General features: G+C 33.6%; 1 protein-coding gene, 1 non-coding gene and 1 pseudogene across 2 annotated transcripts in view; all 3 read right to left on the reverse strand.

Annotated features, from left to right (window-relative positions):
• Window positions 1-27,274, reverse strand: part of MARCHF5 (membrane associated ring-CH-type finger 5) — a 49,709-nt gene that overhangs the window by 11,036 nt on the left and 11,399 nt on the right. Inside the window, exon 2 of the mRNA XM_039871737.1 lies at window positions 22,453-22,655. Coding sequence (XP_039727671.1) covers window positions 22,453-22,655 — 203 coding nt within the window. The remainder of the gene's footprint in view (window positions 1-22,452; window positions 22,656-27,274) is intronic.
• LOC120609962 (5S ribosomal RNA) lies at window positions 7,705-7,823 on the reverse strand. The gene has a single exon (XR_005654858.1). It is a non-coding gene; the product is annotated as a 5S ribosomal RNA (ribosomal RNA).
• Window positions 19,745-19,869, reverse strand: LOC120610177 (uncharacterized; annotated as a pseudogene).

Here is a 27,274-nt window from a genome sequence, read left to right on the forward strand (position 1 = left end):
GACCTAAAGAATTGAATGAATATCTAAGTTTAACCAAAGAAATATGAAAACTTGATTTGGTAATATTTGTTGAATACCCTCTACAAATAATCTTATAACTTGAGACATTTTCATAGAAATGTGTAAGAGTTATTACCTACCTCCTGGGGGGCTTACAATCTATAGGAGGATGCTATACACAAAAAGTTTATTTTCACTGTACAAAGAAATTAACATAGTAGTATGATGATAAAATAAACATACAAGAATAAGGATTCATTGCAGAGCCTCTGATCAATACTTGCCCTGATCACTGGAGCCAGTAATATATATCACTAGTCACTGTACAGAGAACACACTGTGAAGTAGAAAGAGCATTAGGAAAGACAACAAAGGATCTATCATTTAAATGTAGCATACTTACTGACTATTGTCAAAGTCTAACTTATATACCATTAAAACAAAACAAAACAAAACAAAACAAAACAAAACAAAACAAAACAAAACTATGACAAGGTACCTTTTGGGACCAAAGAGATAAAGTAAGCCAGTTCAGTGCATACTGATTCTATATCCCCTAAGGATAGTTAGCATTTCTTAAATGTCTACATATACCAGGCGCTGTGCCACAAGCATTACATGCATCATTATTTAATCTCATAATGTAGGGTTTAATCCTTAAACTACACAAATTTGCTTGGTTAAGTTTATAACTCCCTCAGAAGGCACAATAAAAGTCATTTTAGTGAAGTCATCAAAGATTTTCAAATGCTGGTACTAAAAATTAGACACTTCCAACTTTCATATTGTTAATTCTTTAATCAGAAAATTGAAGCCACATGAGGACACCTACAGATTCTCTATAGCACGTATATCCATGTACCAACATCACACCTATCTGAAGTCAATCCCTTCACTTATACACCAGATTCCATCCCCTCTCCAACTCAAAGCCACAGCTCCAACAATTCTCTCTTACTTTCCCAAATCATTTCCCCCTACTTTTTTCTGGACGATTTCTATTAAACAAGCATGTCATTATTTCTTCTATCTTAAACTCTTCACTTGATACTTCTTCCCCCACTGCTCCACTTCTTTGCTCCCTTTACAACAAAATTCCTCAAAAGACTTACCTGTTTTCACTTTCTCCTTCAATTCTCTCTTGACCCTACTCCATCAAAACTAATTATGAAGGTCACTAACAACCTACACGTAACTAAATACAATGGTCTAACCTCAACAATCCTCTTACTTGGCCCATCAGCACCATCTGACACAGATGTTCCCTTCTTCTACCTACTATATGGTTCTTCATTGGATTTCCAGGACATTACCATCTCTTAACTTTCTTTCCATCTCACAAGCCATTAACCTTTTGGTCTCCTTTGCTGGTTCTTCTTCTTGATCTCAGTAAGCCCTCCACCCCACCTGCCAACTTCTACCTCACTGTACCCCCTATTTGATTACTCTGCTCTACTTTTCTTTTTCCCAAAGCACATATTACCTAACACATTCTAATTTGCTTATTCTGTTTCTACCTACTAGAATAGAGGCTAGGAAATATGGCCCATGGGCCAAATCCAACTGGCTGCCTATGTTTGTAAATAAACTTTTATTGGAGTATGGCCACATGCAAAGCCTAAATATTTACTATCTAGTTTTTTACAGAAAAAGTTTGCTGACTCCTGAACTAGAACATAAGCTTCAAAGAGAAAATCTCTAGGTCTTCCTTTTTCATTATTCTGCATAGAAGCCAAGTTATGACTATTTCTTACCCCATCAGAATCAGAATTTACAAGGAAAGAAGGTATTTTACATGCTTCTAATGTACCTTCTTCCCCTCCTCTTTCAACAGGGTACTTGGAACTATCTACTGATGGAGTAAAGCAATTTAATTCCTAATAAAGTTGGATAAAAACATAATTCCTAAAAAAGTAATCTATCGCTATTACTTTTACCTATCATGAACATAGACCATCTAGAGATGTTTGAATTGTCTTTCTTTTAAAGATCTCAGAAGGTTGTAACACAATGAACTCAGTTTTCAATTTTCTTCCTGAATCACTGGGTGTGAATTCTTTTTGTACAAGCAAAATCAAACAAATTTTCACTCTTCATTTTGGAAATTTTCTACTCATCCCTTGGGTTATATGCAAAATATATGTTGGATTAAATAAAGACATTGGTTACATTTTATGGTCCCTAATTCCAGTTTTTCTGACAAAATTCTGTCTAGGTTTTTGGCTTAAGTTTATTTTGCCTAAACCTCTCAAGTCTCTTCCAGATAGAATAGTCCAAGATCAGCTTAATAATTAAAAGGTTAAATGTCTAGGGGTAAACACACCATTAGAATAATAAATTGCCCACCCAGGGGAGGTATTTCTGAGAGCTAAAGATGATCTAGGCAGGCTATCTGGTGAATAAGAACAACCACTGAAGTCCTCTGAATGACAGTCCCTAAGTCATACCCCTCCTTTTAGGAAGCTTATCATAAGCTGCTTTCTATCTCATGATTTGGGGGTCACCGAAGAAAAATAGCAACAGTTACTACTTCTTCTCATTGTCAGATAACAGCATGAAGAGTTATGAGAAGTGAGGAAGCACAAGACTCTAGCCCTTGAAAACCTTAATTCTAATGGGGAGGAAGTATGAAGAAATGCACTTTACACCTTAAAAATATAAGGGCATAAAAGGTTTCAGTATTTTAAAAAGGTATTATTGAATTTTTAATGCCTCAATGGGCTTCACCACTTGTTTTCAACAGTACTGTATTTATACAATAGGTGGCAACTGAATAAGCTTTGTATGTTTTGTAAATCTAATAATTTATTTATTTGACATCTTCATTTTTCCCTTTATTTTTTATTTTTTTAATTTTTAACGTTTTACTTTTTAACTTTTCCACCCCTCCCCGCTTCCCCCTGGTAAATCCAATAATTTAAAGGACACTAAGGAAGCTTGCAATGAAAAGGAATTCTACTGTGAATCCTTTTGTACAATAAAGAAGTTTTTGTAAAAGGAATAACCACACACTAATATTTTGGGTAAATTCAAATTTTCACATTTCAGATTTGAATGACATCAAACAGTGAGCTGAGAACTATCAGGGAAACTCCTAAGTTCATGTCTACTGAAAAAGAAGTAATTTGTTTTTTCTGGCAGACACTGCAAATGTAGATTTGCTGCAGCTGTGATTTAAATTCAAGCCTATATATATGTATGGTGTTAAAGGAATGTCTTGAAGATAAATGAAGGGCAGGTAATACTTATCGTTCAACATCTGCTAGCACTGCTTACAATAATATCCAGAATTCCTAAAACCTTTCTCAAGAATAGAAAGGTATCCGCAGAAACACTCCTGATCAGTTCCTAAAAAATAATTTTTATGTTACGAATGCTATAGTTTCTAACACAAAACACAAGTGAGTATACATATGTACTTTATAAGAAAACTTGAGAAGGTAATAGCTCCCATGAATTCCAAGGTTTCTAATAAGCTGCCAATGGTTTGTAAAGGAGATTTAACAAGCAAATAAGACTGCTTGCAGAAGCTACTCAAGTTTCCAGTTTTGGGGTTTGCTTTTTGCTTTATACTGAACTAGTTTTAACCTAGACCCAACTCAGATACCAACTTGCTAAGCCAAAACATCAACCCTACTTTCAGATTCAGCACCATCTAAAATTGCAAGTTTTGGGGGCCACCAAAAGTCCAACAATATAGTTCTAAACTTCTTGCTCCAAGTCTTCTTTTTTTGCACTCTATTTCTGGAATGTCTTGTCTCTACTTTGGTTAAGTCTGTATGAAAATCCAACTTCCCAATGAAAATTAACCTAACCTGATAGAGGTTAATTAATTGCTTTACCCCACCCTGTTCATATCTCAAGAGGGTTCCTTTACATACTATCGCACAAAATGCACTTACCCCTTTGCTTGTGCATAATGTTAGTACTTTATGTTCTTGTTCAATGTTTGTTCGGTTGTCTCAATATCCTTTATGTCTGTCCATTTCAGCATCATCTTAGATTGAAAATTCCCAGGGGGCAGGGGCCATGTCTGTTTAATTCGTTTTGTACAGTGCCTAGGATAAAACCATGTACAGATAGGTGCTTAAAAAATGCTTTTTGATGACGACTGGCATCATTCTCAGGGACTCTCTAGGCCACAGCTATCTCAGCACATGGTACTTGGCAGTACACTGGGGCATTTTGGCCTGTTCCACACAGCACCAGAATATAATGGCACAGAATCTAGCTGCAGCACTCTGTGGCAAATATTTGACTCAATCTGTTGTTAAAAAGGACTTTAAAAAATATTAATATGGTCCCAAGTCAACAAATGTGGATTTTATTGATGATATGAAATAATTTAACAACCGACTCAATTAAGAGTTAAAAGTATGTGGGAATCCTGATGGGATAGCAAAGAGTTTTAATTCTTTCTCTTGCATTCAACACTGTAACACTAGACTTTGGAGGCTAGGTCTAAGCCTCAGACAAGCTTATGTAAGTTTCATCTTTGCTCTACTTGTAGGTTGAGATTTTACCATTTTTATGTAAGAACATCCTGCAAACTCAGGCTGTAAGTTACACTGCTTAATAAGTCAATAGATTGTAAGCAGAGGAGGATATGTTCTTGGATATGTTTTTTAGATAACCAAACTAATAATAATTGACTAAAAACACCTCAAAACAAAGAAATAACCTTGAAGAATAAAAGATCCAGAGTGAGAGCAGATGAATACCATTCCTTCATGTGTATATACAAAGAGTATTAGTATGAATAGTAACTAAAGATCATCATAGCAGTTCTTTATGATTACATAGTTTGTGCTAATGGAAAACTTATATTTACCCTAAGAACAGAATAGCCCAAAGAATATTTGTGGGTTATAAGGTCAACTACTAAGTACTTATTAAGCACCTATTGTACACATTACATTTTACTATGCATTGAAACAAAAGTAAATAAAATTTAAAACACTAGCCTCTGCCTCCATGGAGCCTACAAGCTAATTAGGGACAAATATATATTAAACAACTGAGAAATTTTAAGACAAAGTCAACAAATGTATGATAATATGGTACAAACTATACAGATATATGTTAATGAAATTTTAAATAAAGATTATAGAGATTATAAGGATACAAAGATTTTTTTAAATTGTATGTATTTACTAATTAACTGAAGTGAATCTTAACCTAGACTTGAAGTCTATGATCTGAAAAGGGGGAATGTTAAAAGACCTTTTAATGGAACCAAAAGCCTTTTTTCAAAGAGTTTATATATTTTTTAAAAGCTGGTATACTAGTAAGATGGGGATTATCTGATAGAAACTTTGACCAGATCCTTGAAGAACATGACATATTAAGTAGGCAGTAAGTTTCTGGTGAGACATGCTAAAATGAAAAAGATTTTAAGGAAAACTAATCTTAGATTATTAAAAATTAGAGTAAACCAGAATAGAACTCATACGATTCTGTATCCAAAGCAATAAGAGGGAAAGCAGTATTAGTTTAGAGTAGCTTAACATAAAAGAAAGTTAGGAAGGTATCAAGAAACATTAAAACTTAGAGAAAAGACAATGTTTTATTTGTCTGCCTTTTGGAGAAAACCATGCCTAAGGTATTACATTCTTTGAATTTCAAAATAAAAAGCTGAAAAATTTATTTAAGATATGATGAAAAAAGCACTACCATCAATTATCAATACATAAAAACAGATGGCAATATTAATTATGAACAGTACATACAAGCTAAGGAATTTGTTATACATTTTCTTAAAACACACCTATATTTTTCAGATTTTCCACTGAGACTATAATTACTTTTATTAATAAGAAATACTATTTTTAGAGAATAACAAAGGGTTATAAAATTCAGTTAACCATAACCCCGAGTAAAGTCAACCTGACATCAGTGTTTTGTTTTCTTTTCCCCCGTATATGAGAAGCTCTTATTAGGCTCCTTAGAAGGCAACACAACAAGATGGGTAAGGATTAGGCAGGGTCTGCTGTGTGAATTTGGACTAATCGGTGTCTCTGGCCCTCAATTTCTGCATCTGTTCAATGAAGATATCTACCTCATTTTGCAAGAAATTAACAAAGCACATGAAGCTCTTAATACAGCACAATGTCAACTATGCTTCCAAAAATGACATAAGTTAAGCACAATAGAACTCTGGGATAGGAGATAAAATCCAAGACATATGTTTGAGGAAAAATTTATAGTATAAATCTCTGATATAAAAACACGACTGTTTTAGGAAATTCTCAGGTAATTCTTTTTGCTTAAAAGGTTTCGGACAAGGAGGAGGAAAATTCATGGAATTTTCTGAGAAATTCTGGGAATGAAGAGAAAAGGAAAACAGACGTATAGAATTTAGATCTAGAATTAGTAATTACCTTTTTAAAAAAAGATTCTGCAATTATGTTTTGGACCTATAATTCAGCTGTCTGTATTTATACATAGTGTGTACCCAGAAAGCCTCACATTGTTGAAGATACTTCTTAAAATTAATCTACTTTTAAATCTTAGTGAATAAGACCAGAAGTGATCCAGCAATAAGCACATGAAAACCTTATTTTGAAGGTATCCTAGTCATTTGCCCCATAAGAGGGTATATAAATGAAGGCTGAAGACGACCTAATGAGATGTCTATCTACAAAATGATAACAGAAGGGTATTCAAAGACTGAATCACTATGAAATAGGATTTTGCTTTATAAATTTATTTTGATCATCTATAGGAACTTAGATATAAAGCCAAGTAAAAATAAATTCTTCTGATGGCTCAGTGTAAATATTACTAGAAACCCTTATTAATATGAAGAAAGCACTTGAATTCTTAGGTCTATACTAGTTTTTAAATAGTGAAATAAGTCAATATATTTATGATAGCAGTCAGAAAGTAACAGGTTGAATTCCTATAAGTAATAGAGGGCCATGTGGTTAGAGGAAAACAATGTAGACTATTCTTAGAGAGTAACTAACAGCTTAAAAATGTAAAATTCCCATAAAATTGAAGCCATGTTTTTTATTTTGGGAAAAATATATTTAATACTTATAGTACCCCTTTTCAATCTACAGCACTTACTTGCTTTACAATAGTTTAGCCACCTCACTCATTAAGAAATGTAAATTAAAACTATATCTTTTCATACCTAACAGCTAAAATTTTAGTTTGTAAACATTCTATTGGCAAAGCTGTGAGCAAACAGGCACACTCATCTATTGCAAGTGGATATACAAAGGTATATTATCTATGAAGGGGAATATGGCAATATCCAGCAAAAGTATATGTGTGATTCACCCTTCACTCAGAAATCCCTTCTTGGTTCATCTTAACATGAATATTCTAAGCTAATGCAGAAAGAACTGCAATGTAATTCTTCTGTACCACTTAATAATAGATCTAGAGGCAATGAATGAAAATAATCAATCTCTGCTAAAACCAATAGCTGAAAACTGATAGGGAACTGTACTGGATACTTCGGGCTGATAACATCTGTATCCGTTGGTCAGTCTTACCTTAGACAACTACACATTTTTTTCCAAATTTTATTGATATTATCGAAAATAACATGTAAGTTTAAGGTGTATAATGTGATGATTTGACATACACATACATTGAGAAATGATGACCATAATAAGGTTAACACCTCAATCCTCTTACAGTATTACCATTTTTGTGGTGATAACACTTAAGATCTATTCTTTTTTTTTTTAATGCCTACAGCACCCAGTCTTCCTAGGTGGTCTCCCATCCAAGTACTAACTAGGCCCAACCCTGCTTAGCTTCCGAGATCAGACAGGATTGGGCATGTTCAGGGTGGCATGGCTGTAGACTATTCTCTTAATTTTCATGTATATGATACAGTACTGTTAATTATAGTCACCATACTGTACATTAGATCCCCAGAACGTATTCATTTTTTAGATGGAAGTTTGTACCCTTTGACCAATGTCTCCCAATACCCCCAACCCCCAATTCCTGCCAATTACCATTCTATTTCTATGAGTTTGGCTATTTTAGATTCCATATATGTGTGAGAACACACTGTCTTTCTGTGACTTATTTCACTTAGCATAATGCCCTTAAGATCCACGCATGTTGTTGCAAAAGGCAGGATTTCTTATTTTTAGCAATAATATTTTAAAAGTAATGATTTTCCAATGTGTGTGTATCATATTTTCTTTACCTATTCACCCGTTTGCTGCACACTTAGGTTGTTTCCAAGTCTTGGCTATTGCAAATGATGCTGTAGTGAATATGTGGGTACAAGTTTCTCTTAGAGACAGTGAGTGATTCCATTGTTTTTGTTTTTGGATATTTACCCAGAAGTGGAATTGCTAGATCATATTATAGTTCTATTTCTAATTTTTTTGAGAACTCTCTATACTATTTCCCATTGTAACTGTACCAATTTATATTCCCACAAACATTACACAAGTGTTCCCTTTTATCCACAGCCTTGCCAACACTTGTTGTTGCTTGTCTTTTTAATAATAGCCATTCTAACATGTATGATATCTCAATGTGGCTTTGATTTGCATTTTCCTGACGATCAGTGATGTTGAGCATCTTTTCATGCATTGACTGGCCATCTGTATGTCTTCTCTGGAAAAATGTCTATTTAAATCCTTTGCTCATTTTTAATCGGATTGGGTTTTTTTACTATTGAGTTATCGGAGTTCCACAGATGGTTTCCAAATATTTCCTCCTATTCCATAGGTTGCCTTTTCATTTTGCTGAATGTTTCTTTTGTTATGTAGAAGCTTTTCAGTTTTATGTAGTCCCACTTGTTTATTTTTGCTTTTGTTGCTTGCACTTCTGGTGTATACCCAAAAAAATCGTTAATAAGATCAATGTCAAAGAGATTTTCCTGTTTTTTCTTTTAGAAGTTTTACAGTTTCAGGTCTTAAATTTACTGATCTGGTTACTTCTAACAGTTTTTTGGTGAGTCTTTAGGATTTTCTATACATAAGATCACATCATCTGTAAACAAAAGTAATTTTACTTCTTTCTGATTTGGATGCCTTTTATATCTTTTTCGTGCCCCATTGCTCTGGCTAGAACTTCAGTATTATGTTGAATAAGAGTGGTGAGAACAGATGACCTTAAGTCTTGTTCTTGACCTTTGTGGGAAAGCTTTCAACCTTTCACCATTGAGTGTGATGTTAACCGTGGGTTTGTCATGTATGTTGAAGTGTTCCTCCTATATCCAATTTGTTAAGAGCTGCTTTTTCTGCATCTATTGAGATGATCATATAATTTTCATCTTTCATTCTATTAATGTGGTTGACCTGCAGATGTTAAACCATCCTTGCACCCCAGGGATAAATCCTACCTGATTATGATCCTTTTAATTTGCTGCTGAATTTGGTTTGCTAGTATTTTGTTGATAATTTCTGCATTTATATTTATCAAGGATATTGGCTTGTAGAGTTCTTGTATCCTTTATATGGCTTTGGTAAGAGGGTAATGCTGGCTTGGTAAAATGAGTTCAGCAGTATTCTCTCCTCTTCAATTGTTTTGGAAGTTTGAGAAGAACTGGCATTTAATCTTCCTTAAAAGTTTGGTAGAATTCACCAGTGAAACTGTCCGGTCCTAGGCTTTTCTTTGTTGGGAGTTCTATGATCTCCTTATTTGTTATTGGTCTGTTCACATTTTCTATTTCTTCATGATTTAGTCTTGGTAGATGCTATGTTTCCAGGAATTTATCCTTTACCTTTAGGTGGTCCAATTTGTTAGTGTACAATTGTTCATAGAAGTCTTTTATCATCTTTTGTATTTCTGAGGTGTCAATTATAATGTCTTCTCTTAGAATGACAAGTACACATTATATGCCTCATGTTGTGATGTAGTAAGTACACAGAACCATGTACAGAATATTGCTAAAAAATCATACATAATCTCACTAATGATATCTAATCACTAGTTTGTAAGATATGTAGGGCATAGAGCAACATATTACCTAAGTATTCTTGCGGTGTAATAAAATTCAGAAAAATCTTATGATGACAAAAGATTTTTTTCTTCAATGAAAAAATTACAAGGGGAAAAGCTAAAATATTGGGTTTTACAAGTCATATTAGGTCTTGGATCCATACAAAGCTGACACTGAGACACTCAAAAGGGTTATATAAACGCTGAATGAAAGGGTAAGCTAGGAAAAAAAATCCACATGACAACAAAGTGAGGCAACAAATAAAACCGTCTTATCGTCAAGAAGGATGAGGAGGACAGTCTCCTCTAAGAATTTGTAATCACAGTTAACTGGTATGCTGATTTCAGATTAGAAATCTGTTTATGCTATAAGAGAAATCCCAAGCCCAGAGATTAAAGTGATTCCAGATTGGTAGCATCCCTTGGCATCTACCAACAGCACATGCAAATCCTTTCTGTAGTTCCTTCACCTCCAGGATAGCCACAGCCTAACAAATATGAACACAATCCCCACACTCAAGAGAAATAAAGCATTATAAGAGCAAGAAGAAAAACAACAAATTTAGGCTACAAAAGACTTTAGATAATAAAACTACCAGTCTGATCACAAAAAATATGTAATAAAATATAAGATAATTTATAAATGAACAAGAAGCAAGAGACTATAAAAACGATCAGGCACATTTAAGAAACAACTATAACTTATAGGAAAAAAAACCCAAACTGCAGATTGACATTGCTGAAAAAAGAATTTGAGAACTAGGTAACATTTAAAAAGAAATCATAATGCTGCAGCACAGAGACACCGAAAGATGAAAAACATAAAAGTGAAGAGACATGAAAGATAAAATTAAAACATCTACCATAACTCTAATCAGAGTTATAAAGGATGAGAATGGAGAGAGTAGGGGAGAAGCAATATTTGAAGAGATAAAAGCTATGACTTTTCAAGGACAGACAGTTAAAGTATAAAACTTAAAAACTAGCACAAGGGAAAATACAGTATCAGAGGAAAAACTCTTCAATCCCAAAAGAGGGGCAAGAAAAGGTGGGGGAGGAGGAGAAAGGGCAGGAAGTGGGACAAATAGAATGCAAAAAAAATTTGATAGTGAACCCCCAACTATATCATTATCACAATGCATGTAAAAAAAGAACTCAGAAAAACTGAAAAAAGGATGAGAAAAGCTGAATAAGACAAATGCAACAATAACATTTCTAAAAAGTTGGTATAAAAGCGGAGGTGGGGGGAGGGAGGGAAGAGTAATTTTACAGTGGATAAACCTGACAAACACTACCTTAGCCAGATGATCAAGGTCAGTATCACCAGTGATAAGTAATGCTGACAGTAGATACCTCTGATATGATGTGGTAAATGGTACTTCACTTTGGTTTTGCTCCCCCAAACTCCTGATCCCAAGAGATAATGGGAAAAATATCTGACAAATCTCAATAGACAGACATTCTATAAAACATCCAATCAGTACTCCTCAAAACTGTCAAAGTCATCAAAAACAAGGAAAGTCTGAGAAACTGTTAAAGCCAAGAGGAGCCTCAGGAGACAGGACTAAATATATCCTGGATAAGTATGTTGGATAGGATCCTGAAACAGAATAAAGACATTAGGTAAAAAATTTTAAAAATCTGAATAATGTATGAGCTTTAGTTAATAATAATGTATCAATATTTGTTCATTAATTATAACAAATGTACCATACAAATATAAGATGATAATAATGGAGGAAACTGGATGTGGAATATATGGGAATGCTCTGTAGTATCTTTGCAATCTTTCCGTAAATCAAAAACTATCTTAAAAGTTGATTAAAAAAAAAGCTGGTGTAGCTATTTTATATCTATTCTATACTGTCTGTCTATGTTATATACAAGTTTAAGACCAAATAAAAGCATTATTATGATAAAATAGTCATTACTTAATGTTTAAAAGTTGAACTCAGAATATTTTATTTCTAAAATTGAGGGTTAGGTAAATGGGTGATAGTTTATTAGTCTTTATTCTTCATATTTAGATACAACATATTCTTTTTCAACCAATGAAACAGTTCATAATAAAAGAAAAAATAACTAAGTGAACATTCTGCTGAGCTTTGATCAATGTTAAGGCAGCAGATATAATTAGTTCTGTATATTAACAGCAGCGTGTTAGTAAAGGCAATGGAAAAGCAGGCACTCCAATACACTGTTGGGAAGATTAAATAGGTATAATCTCTACAAAAACCAATTTGATGATATCTATTAATGTGATAAATGCATATACCCTCTGACCCAGCAATTCCACTCTAGTCGTTTATCATGTAGATAAATTTGTAAAGATGCAATTATCTTACATATTTGTTTATAACAGGCCTGCTTGTACTAGTAAAAGATTAGAAACTGCCTAAATGTCCATCAACAGAAAAGTGGTTATATAAGTAACCATAAATCTATGTCACAGAATACTATGTAACTGTTAAAAAAAAAAAAAAGCTCTTTATATACTAATATAAAATATTATCTACCATATATTGCTAAGAAAAAAAGCTAGTATAGGACAGGATGTATAGTATACTCGTCTAGAATATATTGATATATAACCTGATTGATTGTGCTCAATATTCTGTTTGCTTCTCTGGGTTTATTCCTTATCTTTCTACACCTTGCTTTGTGCATTGGGAGGCTGACCAAACAAATAGCATCCCCCAGGCAATCTTGCCTTCTAGTTTCTGATGTGTTCAAACAATGGGTGGATTGGCTAAAAAATCAGAGGGTAGGAAAAGTATTAAAGGAATTTTTTCCCGGCTCCTTTACTGTAGGCAGTTTGCATTTCTCTCTAAAATCACAGGTCCTGTTAAATAGCCTCTCACTCTCTGCTATGGCTCTTATCAAGTCCTGTCAACAGCTCCCTTCCTTTGTACTTTTTCAGGCCTAGAAATAAAAATGGTTTCCCATAGTTGCCGACCCTTGGGTATTTCCCGGTCCTTTGTTTGTTCCTTTAACTCTACCCTAATGTTTGGAGGGGTGGTGAAGGGGGGGTAGTGGTGGTGGTGGTGGTGGTGGTGTATGTGGCGGTGGATGCGTGTGTGTGTGTGTGGAGGGACAGGGCTAGGGGGAGAGGGAAGAGAGATGAATCCTGGAATGAATCACCAGAGACTTGTAACAATGGTTGCTTCCAAGTAAGGAAACTTACTTGGCATCATGGCTGGCAGACATGGTAAAAATAATTTTCACTGAATACTTTATTGTATTCAGTATGTTTGAATTTTGGTCCATGTGAATGTATTATATGGAGAGAAAACATATCAAGTAAACCTAAACATTTAAAAGAGTTAAAATACTGCCTATGAGACCTTGCAGTTGCTGCATCTTTTCTTTCATGTATTTGTTATTCCTTTCCATTTCCAGCAGGGCAAATATCAAGACAAAGAAAAAAGAGAATAGATCATTTGTTAGTGCAAGCTCCTAGTTACACTCTTTGGTACATAAAACCACTTCTTATCCACATGTAGCCTGGTAGCTGACTCACTGAGTGACAGTAACAAGAAATTCAGCAATTTAAGATACTAGCTCCTTCATTTTTTTGGTAGAAGCCCATGGGCTTCCATTAAATAAATCTGCTGAGTCTGGTTTCCTTATCTGTAAAATAAGGACAGTATCTACTATGCTTTTAAGAGACTTAAGTAAAAGAAGTAAAGTGACCAGCATAGTGTCTGGCAGAGTAGGGGCCTTTGTAGTAAATAACCACTATTGACATTACTGTTAATATTATTAGCAATATTGTAAAATAAAATAAAATTGTAACAACTATTAATTTTATTTGCTAGATTCCCTAGGAAAAGTTTCTAGAATCATCCCTTATCATCCCTAGTGAATTCTTTTTTAAGCTTTACACTCCACCTAACATTTTCAACCACTTTTTGAGGGTGACTCTATATATGTTTAAATTAATGTTTAGTTGAGAACAATAAAAAAAATAACAAAACTGTAATATTTAACTTGAAAGTAATCTAAGAATTTACTACTAACTTATTAAGACATAAGAGAGCGGGAATGCATAAACTAATAAATGTTAAAATCAACTTTAAGACAAAAATTGTTACCAGAAACAAAGGAAGTATAATGGTAAAAGGGACAATCCATCAGGAAGATAGAATTAGGAATAAATATGCACTTAACAACAGAGTCCAAAATAAATGAATCAAAAATGGAAAGAATTGGAGAAATAGATAATTCAACAATAGTTGGATACTTCAATATCTCACTTTCAATGAAGGATAGGTAAAAGATCCACAAGGAAATAGAAGACTTAAAAATACTATGAACCAGCTAGATATTTATAGCTGTCACCCAGTAACAGTAGAATATATGTTCTTCTCAAGTGCACATGGAACATTCACCAGGATAAACCATGTTAGACTATAAAACAAACCTTAAAACATTTAAAAGGGCAAAAATCCAAGTATGTTTGTTGACTACAATGGAATGAAATTAGAAATCAGTAACAAAAGGACATTTGGGAAATTGACAAATATTTGAAAATTAGACGACACACTCCTAAATAATCAACAGTTCAAAGAAAAAATCTAAGCAGTCCTTAGACATTTGTAGCTATAAATGACATTAAAAAAAAGAATTAAGAGCTACCCTGCCTGCACCTGCCCAGAGCCAGCGGTTCTTTGCACACTCAGCATCCAGTGATATATGCCGAGCACTGACAGAGATGAGCAGCGTGATGGTAGCCAGGCTTGGACTGGGTAGAGTTGCTGCTTCTGATGCTATTACCCTCATAGATTTATCCAAACCAAACAACTACTGTAACACCTTCAAGTAATCCCACCCAAATACCTCGACTATCCCAAGTCCAGCACACACCACCACCAAGTGGCAGTGCTCTGGAGTCAACAGCCAGTCTCTTTCTGATTGTGTTCTCCCTTCTAAATCTCTACTGATAAGAGACTCAGGTCAAGAAACGTCTATACTTCCCCATCTTCTAAATCCAATCCAAATGGAGCCAATGTGATTAAGTAAAAAACGTCTTCACTGAATCTGCTAATTCCACACTTAATTTTGTCAGAAAATGCTGAGGATCTCAAATTTGATTGGTTTGAAGAGCATGTGCAGGGTTTGACTAGATAATGAATGCCGATATTAAATCTGTAGGAGTTTTTCATGTACAAGATAAAGAGAGACACATCCAACATTAGTTGAGAGATGATTTCCTTAAATGTGGCTTAAGAAGTATGTACTCACAAAACTTTACCTTGAAAATAAATAGATTTTATCTTGAGATAAAGGATAGGATTTGGACTTGATTGTTTTCATTTGGCTTATTAAAGCTATAAGGCCATAAAAAAAAGGTAATGCAAAAAGCTTCCATGATTCTATTTATATATATTAGAAGGAACTTCCAGGTCTTCCTGTAAATCCTCATTATATTGTTTCATAGTACTAATTTAAGGCCCCCGATGTTACTCTAGATAAAGTTTTACATTGTTAAGCTATCCCTGTTCTCTTGGGAACAGAACTCTTTCCTTTGAGGCTTTAGATTTGACATTGTATTTGACTTTTTATATAGCAACTGACATGTGCCAGGGCAATGATGGATTGGAATCTACCCCAAATCCAAGCATAAAGAGTAAATTCTTTTTATTTATTTATCACATTCCTATTCAAGAGTGCCAGATTCATTTAGTTAAACTTATTCCAAGTACACTGACCTCAATTTCAAAATGCTTTTTATTTCTGCATATATCGAATACTTTTTACAATTTAAAAAATGATGTTTTGAAGGCAAAATTGACAAATCTCAAAATTGAAAAGGCAAATATGTGAAGGAGTCAAAACTATAAATCAGGTATTTGGAAAGTGAAGACTGAAGCTTACATTAAATTCAGAAAAATATTTACTCTTTCCATATATACTTAAAAAAAAAACAACAACGAAACTATGAATCAGAATCAGAATAGCCACTTGGAACACTTTTGGTTACTGGTCAATATTTTTAGATAGAACCTGATCCTAAGCCGAATGTGTGCCTGATAAAGTAAAGTAAATCTTTTCACAACTGCCTCGATGCACTGAAACCTTTTTAAACACAGACGTTCCCTAAAGTTGCATGGTCACATACCGACGCTTAAAAAGATCAAGAGAATGAGAAGACAAGCTACAGACTGAGAGAAAATATTTGCAAAAGACATACCTGATAAAGGATTGTTACCCAAAAATATACAAAGAACACTGAAAACTCAACAAGAAAATAATCTGATTTAAAAAATGATCAAAAGACTTAACAGACACCACATCAAAGACCACAGAAGACTGCAAATAAGTATATGAAAAGGTGTTTAACATCATGTTATTAGACAACTGTAAATTTAAACAATGAGATATCACTAAACACCTATTAGAATGGCTAAAATCCAAAACACTGACAACACTAGATACTAATAAGGCTATGAAGTAACAGGAACTCATTGCTGATGGGAATACAAAATGTTCAGCTACTTTGAAAGACAGTCTGGCGGCTTCTTACAAAACTAGACATACTCTTACCATATGATCCAGCAATCACCCTTCCTGGTATTTACCTAAATAAGTTGAAAACTTATGTCCACACAAAAACCTGCATACAGATATTTACTGCAGCTTTATTTCGCAATTGCCAAAACTTGGAAACAACCAAGCTGTCCTTCGGTAGGTGAATGGATAAATTGTGGTACGTTAAGATAATGGAATATTTTTCAGTGCTAAAAAGAAATGAACTATCAAAACATGGAGAAATTTTAAATATATATTACTAAGTGGAAGAAGTCAATCTGAAAAGGCTATATACTGTATAATTCCAACCACATGACATTTTGAAAAAGGTCAAAAACATCAGTGGTTACCTGGGGTTAGAATTTTTAGTGCAGTGAAAATACTATATATGTTATACTATAAAGGTGGATATATGTCATTACGCATTTGCCCCAAACCATAGAATGTACAACACCAAGAGTGAACCCAATAGTAAACTATGGACTTAGGGTAATAATGATGTATCAATATAGGTTCACCAATTATAACAAACATATCACTCTAGTGAAAGATGTTGATAATGGAGGAGGCTATGCATGTGAAGAGGCAGAGAGTATATTGGATATCTGTACCTTCCTCTCAATTTGCTGTGAACCTAAAACTGTTCTAAAAAAAAAATCTATTAAAAAAAAAACCAAACCCTCAAACCAATTACCTAAACCTCCACCTTAAACAACAAGAAAAAGAAAAGCAAACTAAACCCAAACCAAGCCTAAGGAAAGAATAAAGACTAGAATAGAAATAAATAAAATAGAAAATGAAAAAATTGAGCAAAATCAATGAAATCAAAAGTTGGGTTTTGATGAACAAAATTGACAAATCTTTAGACTGAGCAAGAAAAAGGAGAGAAGATTCAAATTACTAAAATCATGAATCGAAGAGGGGACATTAATACCAATCTTACAAAAATAAAAAGGATTATAAAGGAATACTATGAATAATTATATGCTAACAAATTAGATACTCTAGATAAAATGGACAAGTTCCTAGAAAGACACAAACTACTGAAACTGACTCGAGAAGAGATAGAAAACCTGAACAGACCTATAACAAGTAAAAGATTAAACTAGTAATCAAAAACTTCCTATAAAAAAAAGCCTAGGACCAGGCAGCTCCAATGTCACCAAATATTTAAAGAATTAACACCAATCCTTCACAAACTCTTCCCCCAAAATATGAGATCACTTCCAAACTTGTTCCGTGAGGCCAATATTAGTCCACTACCACAACCAGTGAAAGATATCACATGAAAACTACAGACCAATATCCATTATGACTATAGACAAAAAATTCCTCGACAAAATACTACCAAACCAAATCCAACGACATCTAAAATGTATTATACCGTGACAAAGAGGAATTTATCTCAGGAATGCAAAATTGGTTTAACCTACAAAAATTAATGTAACATACTATATTAATAGAATAGAGGACAAAAACCACATGATCATCTCAACAGAAGCAGAAAAAGCATTTGACAAAATCCAACACCCTTTCATGGTAAAAACTCTCAACCAGAAGGGAACATCCTCAACCTGATAAAGATTATCTATAAGAAAACAAACCCAGAGATATATATTTAATGGTGAAATATTGTTTTTCTCTTAAGTTCAAAAACAAGACAAGGATGTCTCTTCTCACCACTTCTAGTTAACACTGTATTGGAAGTTGTAGCCAGAGAAATAAAAGCATCTAGTTTGGAAGAGAACTGTTTGCAAATGACATAATCCTGTATACAGGAAATCCTAAGCAATCCACTAAAAAACTATTAACTATTAAACGAGTTCAGCAAGGTTGCAGGATACAAGATCAAAACACAAAAATCAACTGTATTCTATATACTCACAACGATCTGAAAATACAATTAAGAAAACAATTCCATTTAAAATAGCATCAAAAAGAATGAAATACTTAGGAATAAATTAAATAAAAGAAGAGATCTGAACACTGAAAACTACAAAACATCATTAAAAAAAATGAAACGTGAATCAGCCTCTGCTCCCCTTGGGAATCAAGAACTCTGCCTTTAAGATATTTTCCTCCAAATTCTTATATTTAGCTAAAAAAAGTTACTATCTGATCTTAAACATCATGAAAAGGATTTATTTTTAATGAAAGACAAACTTTTTCCTGTTGGTATTCCCTTCATACTTCAAAGCAATGCTTAAATTCAAGCATCATGCTATAAATTATCTGATGATTTCATAAAAACGTAATTTTGATTAATTACAACTGGGGGTGGGTAGGGGAAGGGACTGTTTCTTTATTACTAACAGCTCTTAGAAGATTCCAATGTTGCTGGTCCTCAGACCATACTGAGTAGTTTTTAAGTACATAGCTGCACATATACAACTTGTCAAACTAATTAGAAGAAAGCAAACCCTAACATAGGTGGCAAATAGAGAGAAATGAAAATCTAATGAGTCCTCTAAGTTCTTCATAACAGAGCACGATATACTTCCTTATCAACAATTAAGAACACACTTTCCACCATCCCTCCATTCTAGCCACCACTAAGTAAATTCACACTTGGCTGGCTAGCCAGCTAGACTGAGGCTAAACCAACATGAAAACTTTTTTAATACCTGCTACACAGAGATCATCCCACAGGATGTTAACCATCACCTCTTCCTTTCTCTGTTTTTTCAGGTCTTTTATTTCTTCTTCTAGCTAGTGTTTCTTAAGTGTCATTTGGAGACCAATGGTAGTCCCTGGCAATCTATTAACAAGTCTAAAGACAATTTGATGAAAAAAGGATAAAAATTTTGATCATGTTTCACAAATTTGAAAAGTAAGATTGTTGTGACTTAAGAAAATTCTTTTAGGTTAATTGTTATGTTCCCAGGGTCACACATCCTCTACAAGGATAGTTAAGAGGGGAGTGTTTGTTTCAGCTAACAAATTTTTACATTATGTGAGTTGTTAACATTGGTTAAATACATATTTTGTTGTTCTATCATGTGTTAAATCTCAATTTTAGGAAAATGAGTCAATGCCTCCAAAGTATTCATTGAAAAATAAAAGTAAAACACATTTAACTCAGAATGCCACAAATGATAAAAGTATCATCTTAAAGTGAAATAGTGTGATCTTAGAATGGGCTGTGACAAATAAGGAGTGATTACTTTGAACTGGGAGACCTCCTTGTTTCCATTTTACTTTAATACATCATTAAACAGGGAGTGAAACATTATAAAATAGGGATAAAAAGCCACTGAAGCATTCATACAATTTTCTTTTTTTTTTTTTACACCTACAGCAGCTGGTCTTCCTAGGTGGTCTCCCATCCAAGTACTAACCAGGCCCGACCCTGCTTAGCTTCAGAGATAAGACGAGATCAGGCACGTTCAGGGTAGTAGCAGCATGGCTGTAGACTATTCATGCAATTTTCAACTACTCTAGTAAATCAATGAAAGCTTGCAATATGAATTTTGTCATTAAAAGCAAAGATTTAAAAAATGCAGTCAAAAGATCTTTATTTTAACAAAAACAGGTTTAACTATAGCTTCAAAATTAATGACAAATATGCTCAGAGAGAAAACAATCTACAGGCAAAATTCTATCATTTTTTAATGTCCAAAATTCTACTGGACATTAAATAATGTTTGGTACTAGTGAAAAAGAACAATTATTATTAAGATGTATGCCCTTAAATACTTTGTTTTATGCCTGCATGAAATTACTAGTGTTCAGAGTATGAATCAACTCATGGCATATACATCATACGATATAGAAATCAAAAAATACAGGCAACATTAAATTCTTATTAACGATGAAAACATGCTATAGAGAATAGATTTTCTTTTAACAATTATTTTTAAACCTTGACTTGAAAAGGTATACTGGGATTAGTATGGCCAATATCATTAGCCACGTACATAGCAAGGAAAAGTATGGTACCTGAAAGCCGATTCACACATGGCTTCATTTACAGACAACAGCTGGCATTTGACAATAAGCCTTCTATTCTTGAGTCAGTGTTAAAAGCTGCATGGAAAATTGTGAATATAATTCAAACTGCAGCCCCTGAGCAGTTATCTTTAGCATGTTATATCAAGAAAGAAGCAAATAAAAGACTTCGCTTTTCTATCTTGTCAGGAGGAAAAATGCTAACAAAAACTATTCAAATAAAGGATAAAAAATTTTTTCATGACACTGATAAGGTCAATAAAAAAATTCGATGATTATCTGTGGCTTACTCAAGTGGCAGATCTCCATGACATACGGTATAATGAATAACATGATCTAGCATTTGAAGGTGAAATAATAATTCTTAAGGATAAAATATGAAGACCAAATCATGATGCAAATGGCTTAACAAAAAAGTTTGACTTTTCCAACATCTAGCCATTTTCCTTCCTTGTTGTAGAAAGAAATCAGTATATTATTAGATATACTTAAAAACAGCATTCAATTACCACACAGACCTAACAATATATTTCCTAAAATTGAAAAAAAACCAAAGGGCAGATTTACCCACTGCCATCCTCCAAACTGAAATATTCAACTTCACTGTTGAGTGCCATACATTGTCAACTTAATGCCTCATCAAACGTTTTATGTAGTTTTCAGTGAGAATTCTTGCAATAATTTTTGTTTCCACACATCTGAATATCTAAAATATCTAATGTAATCATCCTATACTTGCTGTTATTCCCAACAACCTACAGTTGAAAACTGAGATTATCTAAATTTAGAACTCAAGAGTAGGAAAAGAAAGTTAAATACAAAACTGTAACTTTGACTTTAGTGAACCAGGTGTCAATATGGTGAAAGATTGCAGCAGTAATTGTTTTTCCTAATGTTTAAATTATTTTAAAATACTGCTTTGATATTACAATAAAACATTTTGAATTATTCCTGTGTTTATCTAAAATTAGTGGTGTACATGAAGACCTATCATGTGGTCCACAAATTCTAAACGTTTGAGAAATACTACTTTCTATATTATGCTACTTTCCTTTGATAGGAAGCTATCATTTCTTCCTATGCCTGATGCTAGAGAAATATAGACAACCATGGAATTTTTGTTTGCTCTTATTACCTTCTCACATTATAAAAGCACTTCATTATCTGCATTTATGTTGCCTCATTAAACAAATGGGTCTGTTTTCAATATGTATAGCATCTAGAAAAAAAACAACACATCTAATAAAATTATTTCCAGTTTCTTCTTGAACCCTACTCCCTGCCAAAAGTCATTCTTTCCTTCTGACCTTCCAGAATCCAAACTATTTTCATATACCTCTTGATTATAGCCAAGGGTGATATTAAAAATGTTTAACAACTGGCATGGCATAAATACCAAACAAAGAGAAAGACACCAGGTCATAACCACATAGCTGCACTGGAACATTTTAACTAAATGTCAGCTTTAGTTACAGCTTCCTTTAAACAGTCTACTATACTTTTTAAAAAATGCTAGTCCCATTCTTAAAGACCTTTGGTTGTTCCTTGCCTGCTAACTTGCAGAAAAAGGAAAGCAGTTTTCATGAAAGAAAACCACATAAATTGGGATTCCAAAGATGAGTATAATGCTCTCTTTTATTTAAGCTTTAATTTCCCTACTTTTATTTCTTAATAGAAGAATTAAGTATTAGAAAGAACACACTATTGTTTTCTTTTTCCTACACCAATGGTCTCCAGAGATCGAGGCTCTTTAGTCGGCTTTTTATTATAGCCTTGTTATTTGATTTTATCCACATGGTTAGTGGTTTTAGAGGTCCAAATTCTTTATCTACTCAACCAAATGAAAACATTTAATGCACAGACATATAGATGGATCTGGGGTTATATTAAGGATAATATAAACTGTTAGCAAAACAGAGAGGAAACAACAGAAAGAGAATAGAGAAATTCACAAAAGCAAAGAGATGGGTCACTTTAAAATAAACCCGAGATCATAGTTTTGTATAATGACATCACATATATCTGTATTGTTTTTAAGGATCTTCTTACCTAACTTTGGAAAAACTATTAAGTATTCAGCATTGCACTGAGGACATGCCACTCTGGCTGTACTGTTTCCTCTTTGTTTTTCATCCACCCAGCGCTGTAGACAAGCCTGGTGAACCCATTTTGTAGATCCTCTGCACCTGCATGGTCTCACCCATTCGGCTGTTCTATCATCTTCATCAGTGGCAAAACACACCCAGCAACTTCTGTAAATTAAAAGAGAAAATGACATTATCTTTATGATCCCAGCCTCCTCTCCACTGATGCTCTCACTTAATGGGATGAGCCTACTACAGTATATCATAGAACCTCTTTCTACATTAAAAGACTAAGGAAACAAAGCCACCAATACATTTCCAGTAGTTTTTTCTGTTTTTCCTTGTATTTGTCTGTAGAATCTTGTATTTTCCGAATTTTGTTTTCATGTAATTTCCTCCACCTTCTAGTAATTCTTCATCTTCTCTAATGAACCAGAATGCAAGGAGACAACCCTCAAGCTTCTTTTGTTTTATAAGACCTAATAATTCCTTAAGGAGTGGTTAGCACAGAAATATGTAAAATTCAGTGTTTTCTCCATTTCAACATTAACCTTTTAACCTCTTGAACTTGGGAAACTAAAGTATTATACAAGTGATTTCACATATAGTCTCATTCAATTTTCAACTGAAAGAAAAAAACCCCACCCATTTCTCTTTCTGGTAAAGTATAAGAAAAGATTATTAAGTTAAAGAGTGCAAAGGGAAGAAGAAATGAAGACTTAGGATAAATTGTTTTAGGATAATGATATGATAAATTTGGGCCTACGTGTTTCCATTATAGGTACAACTGGTTTTTCTTTTTGGAATTATATTCATTATATTTGAAATCTAGAAGCATCAAGTCTGGGATGCTTATGTTAAGAAAAAATTCTATCGTAAAGATCTATGTACTCCAATATTCGTGGCAGCACAATTTATAATAGCCAAGATATGGAAGCAACGTAAATGCCCATCAACAGATGACTGGATAAACAAATTATGGTTCATATATACAATGGAATATTACTCAGCCAATAAAAAAAATGAAATCCTACCATTTGCAAAGACATGGTTGGACCTAGAGATTATTATGCTGACTGAAATAAGTCACACAGAGTAAGATAAATACTATATGATTTCACTTATATGCAGTATCTAAGGAACAAAAAATCAAAAACAGACTCACAAATATAATGGACAATTTGGTGATGGACAGAGGAGAGAGGGTGTGGGGGCTGGGAGAATAGGGTGAAGTGTTAAAGAAGTATAAATTAGTAGTTGACAGCTGGGCACTGGGATGGGGAGCACAGCAGAGGGAATGCAGTTAGCATTAATATGATGGCTAAGTGGAGGGCCAGGAGAGGGAGGGAGCAACTGGGAGAAGTGTTTTATGAACTATATAGCTGTCTAACCAATGTACTGCATACTTGAAACTAATTAAATATTTTTAAAAAAGAAAAAATTCTACTGAGATGGTTAAATTTATAATATTTTTCCATTTTGCTTTCATGGGTACTTCAGGAGGTCTAATTTGTTCTTGTGGAATTAGGTTGCAATTCCTTTTTTCCCTCAATTAACAGTTTTGACATCAAGTTCCATTAGGGCAAATACAATTTAATTCAATGAGACCATTTACCTGCCCCAATAAAGTATGATTGTACAACTGAAAACTACTGCTAATACCTACTGTGCACTTTTCACTTGATTAGATAAAAGCTCCTGTCAGAATAACCAGCTTAACTATGCTCAGTGGGAAAGACTATACAGTCAAGTACTATAGATGTGTGAAGTCTTCTGTTCTTGTAGAACAACATGAATTTTAATTGTGTGCTCCAATTAAAACTTTTCATTTAGAAATGGGAAAACTGAACTGGATCCGTGGCAACAATATCCAAAACTGTGATTTTACTCAGCTTTCAAATTCAGTCAGATTTCATATGACCTAGGTAAAAATGAGAGGTAGGCAGCATTTATTTACCAGGCTGATCCTCTGACCCACCCCAGCCAAGCTGGGCCCTCATACTGTCTTATGGTTATCCAAAAATGCCACCTCTTCCTTTTTCTAAATTTTATTGTGGTAAAATATACATAATATAAAACTTACTACTTTAACCATTTTAAAGAGCACAATTAAGTAGAATTAAGTATATTCATATTGTTGTGCAACCATCGCCACTATTACAGGTTTGGGTTTTAATCTATAACTTTTGCATAAAATTTCAATTGACAAGTATAGAGCAAATAGGCCAGTTAATTAAAGTGTTATATTTTCCCCACAACTGAGGCAATTTTGTAAACATATTTGTATACCACTGGGAAATGAGATGTATCATTTTGGTAACAAAATATAGGAAGAATATGTAGAAACTTTCTAGGTTCTTGTAAGTTTTTCATTTCAACAATGAAATATATATGGAGCTAAGTATAGCTAGACCAGCATAATTAATCAGTATTAAGGTGAGGTGAATCTTAAGCCAATATCTGTCATTAGGAAAAAAAAAAAAAGTAAAAATAAATCTACTAAAAAAACTATCGTATTTAGGTAGCATTTTAGACTTAGAAAAATATATATATACTCAGAATAACCTTAATACTAAGTTAAAACCAAATGAAATTGCCTATGTTTGTGTTTTTGACTCACATCAATGGAAATTTCATATTTCAATCTAATAGGAATACTTGTGTGTATAGTATCCATAAATTCTGGATAAGTGTTAAGTTTATTTTTTCCCAACATTTTACTATGAAAATTTTCAAACTTTCAAAACAAGTTGAAAATCTGTAAGTGAATACCCATATTCCCAATACCGAGACTCTGTAATTCTTATCATTTTGCTACATATGTGCTTTACCACATATTCATTCATCAATGTATTTTCTGATGCATTTCAAAATTGCAAGCATCAGTATACTTCACCCTAAATACTTTCATAGTCTTACTTTTTAGAAGGTATTCAACTGACATTTAAAAGCAGGCACTTTCAGATTTTTTCTAATTTCACAACTGTGGTGGATTAGATGAACAATAGTTAAAGTGAAAACTTATTAGGAGTTAAGCCTAATTAGAGGTGTTTAAAACAAACAACTTTGTTTTTATTGTTTGATTCATAGTGGTAGTGAATGGATAGCTTACAAATTTGGATTTTGAAGCTAATGCTCATCAGAAATTAACTGAAACTATCTTACAGAGGAGATATTAAAAAAGAAAACTTACTGATATCAATTCTCTCAAAAAGTTTGCCTGGTTTTCAAATTCTACTAATTTACCACACCAATTTTCTATTTCTTCCAACTGTTAAACAGTAAATATGATGGTCATTTTAGATCAAATAATTGTCCAGAATATGTAAACTTCTGATAACAATGTCAATTACTTGATCTAAAAATTATAGTTTAGATACTAATAAATACAAAATGGAAATTTCTAACTTAGTAATAGTACAAAAAAGCAAAAAACTGAAAATTACACAACCTGCCAGCAACATCTGCTGAGCATTCAGGGTATCTTGTGGTTACACAAAAAATAATAAAGATTGTATCTATCTGGAAAACCCTACAGTTTAATTGAGGCTATATCCAACAGATAAAAGAGATTAGTTTTGAGGTTCCTGTACATTCATTTTAAGAAGCAGGATCGATTTGGATAGATCTCAGAAGACTTGAGGGAGTAGTAAGAGCAGAAATCAGGCCGGGAGAAGTGATTTTATTACAGGAATTTTCAATACAAAGGTCCCTGGACCAGCAGCTTCAGGATCACTTGGAAACTTAAAATTCTCTGGTTCTATGTCAGATCTAGTGAATCAGAAATGCTGGAGGAAAAAGGCCTAGAGATTTGTTTTATAAGCCCTCAAGGTGATCATGATGTACAATATAGTTTGGGAATTGCTGGTGTGGAAAATAGGCAGGTAAAAAAAAAAAGCAAAGAGATTGGAGAAAGCAACTCTATGAAGGAGACAATTACTGGATTTGCCTAAGTTAAAAATAATTGCTTCTGATGACTAAATATTTTTTAACATAAGTAACAGAACAGAAAATGTTAAGTTCTAAAGAATCAGTGACTGATTTACTCCCCTACTAGGTATATGAGTTTACCTAATACAGAAAAAACATTGGTCTGTGAAATAAGGGCCAGGCACATGGGAAATAAGAGCATATAAAAATGCTCACATGAATGTTTTTTGGCAAATAGCCTATAGCAATTATTAATCTCCAAGGCTAGAAAAAAGGGAGAGAACAAATAATGTATATGAATTCTTTCATTTGAAAAAAACTTGATAGACTAACCAGGAACATCATCTGAGGTCTTATACTTTCTCTTTTTGCTTCCCCATACCTTACTCCTTCCTTGATGCAATCTATTTCAGCTACTTATTTTCCAATTGTCCACCTTCTTTTAAGAAGAAAAGAGATGTTTAAAAATGATGAGCTTAAAAATATATGAAAAGATGCTCAACATCGCTAGCTATTAGGGAAATGCAAATCAAAACCACAATGAGATACCACCTCACACCTGTTAGAATAGCTATAATCAACAGGACAAGTAATAACAAATGCTGGAGGGGATGTGGAGAAATAGGAACCCTCATACACTGCTGGTGGGACTGCAAATTGGTACAGCCACTATGGATAACAGTATGGAGGTTCCTCAAAAAACTAAGAATTGATCTACCATGTGATCCAGCAATTCCTCTACTGGGTATTTACCCCAAAGACTTGAAAACTCATATCTGAAAAGATATTTGCACACCAATGTTCATAGCAGCATTATTCACAGTGGCCAGAACATAGAAGCAACCTAAGTGTCCTAC

This window comes from Pteropus medius, unplaced genomic scaffold, assembly GCF_902729225.1.
Source record: "Pteropus medius unplaced genomic scaffold, Ma_sr-lr_union100, whole genome shotgun sequence".
Taxonomy (NCBI): domain Eukaryota; kingdom Metazoa; phylum Chordata; class Mammalia; order Chiroptera; family Pteropodidae; genus Pteropus; species Pteropus medius.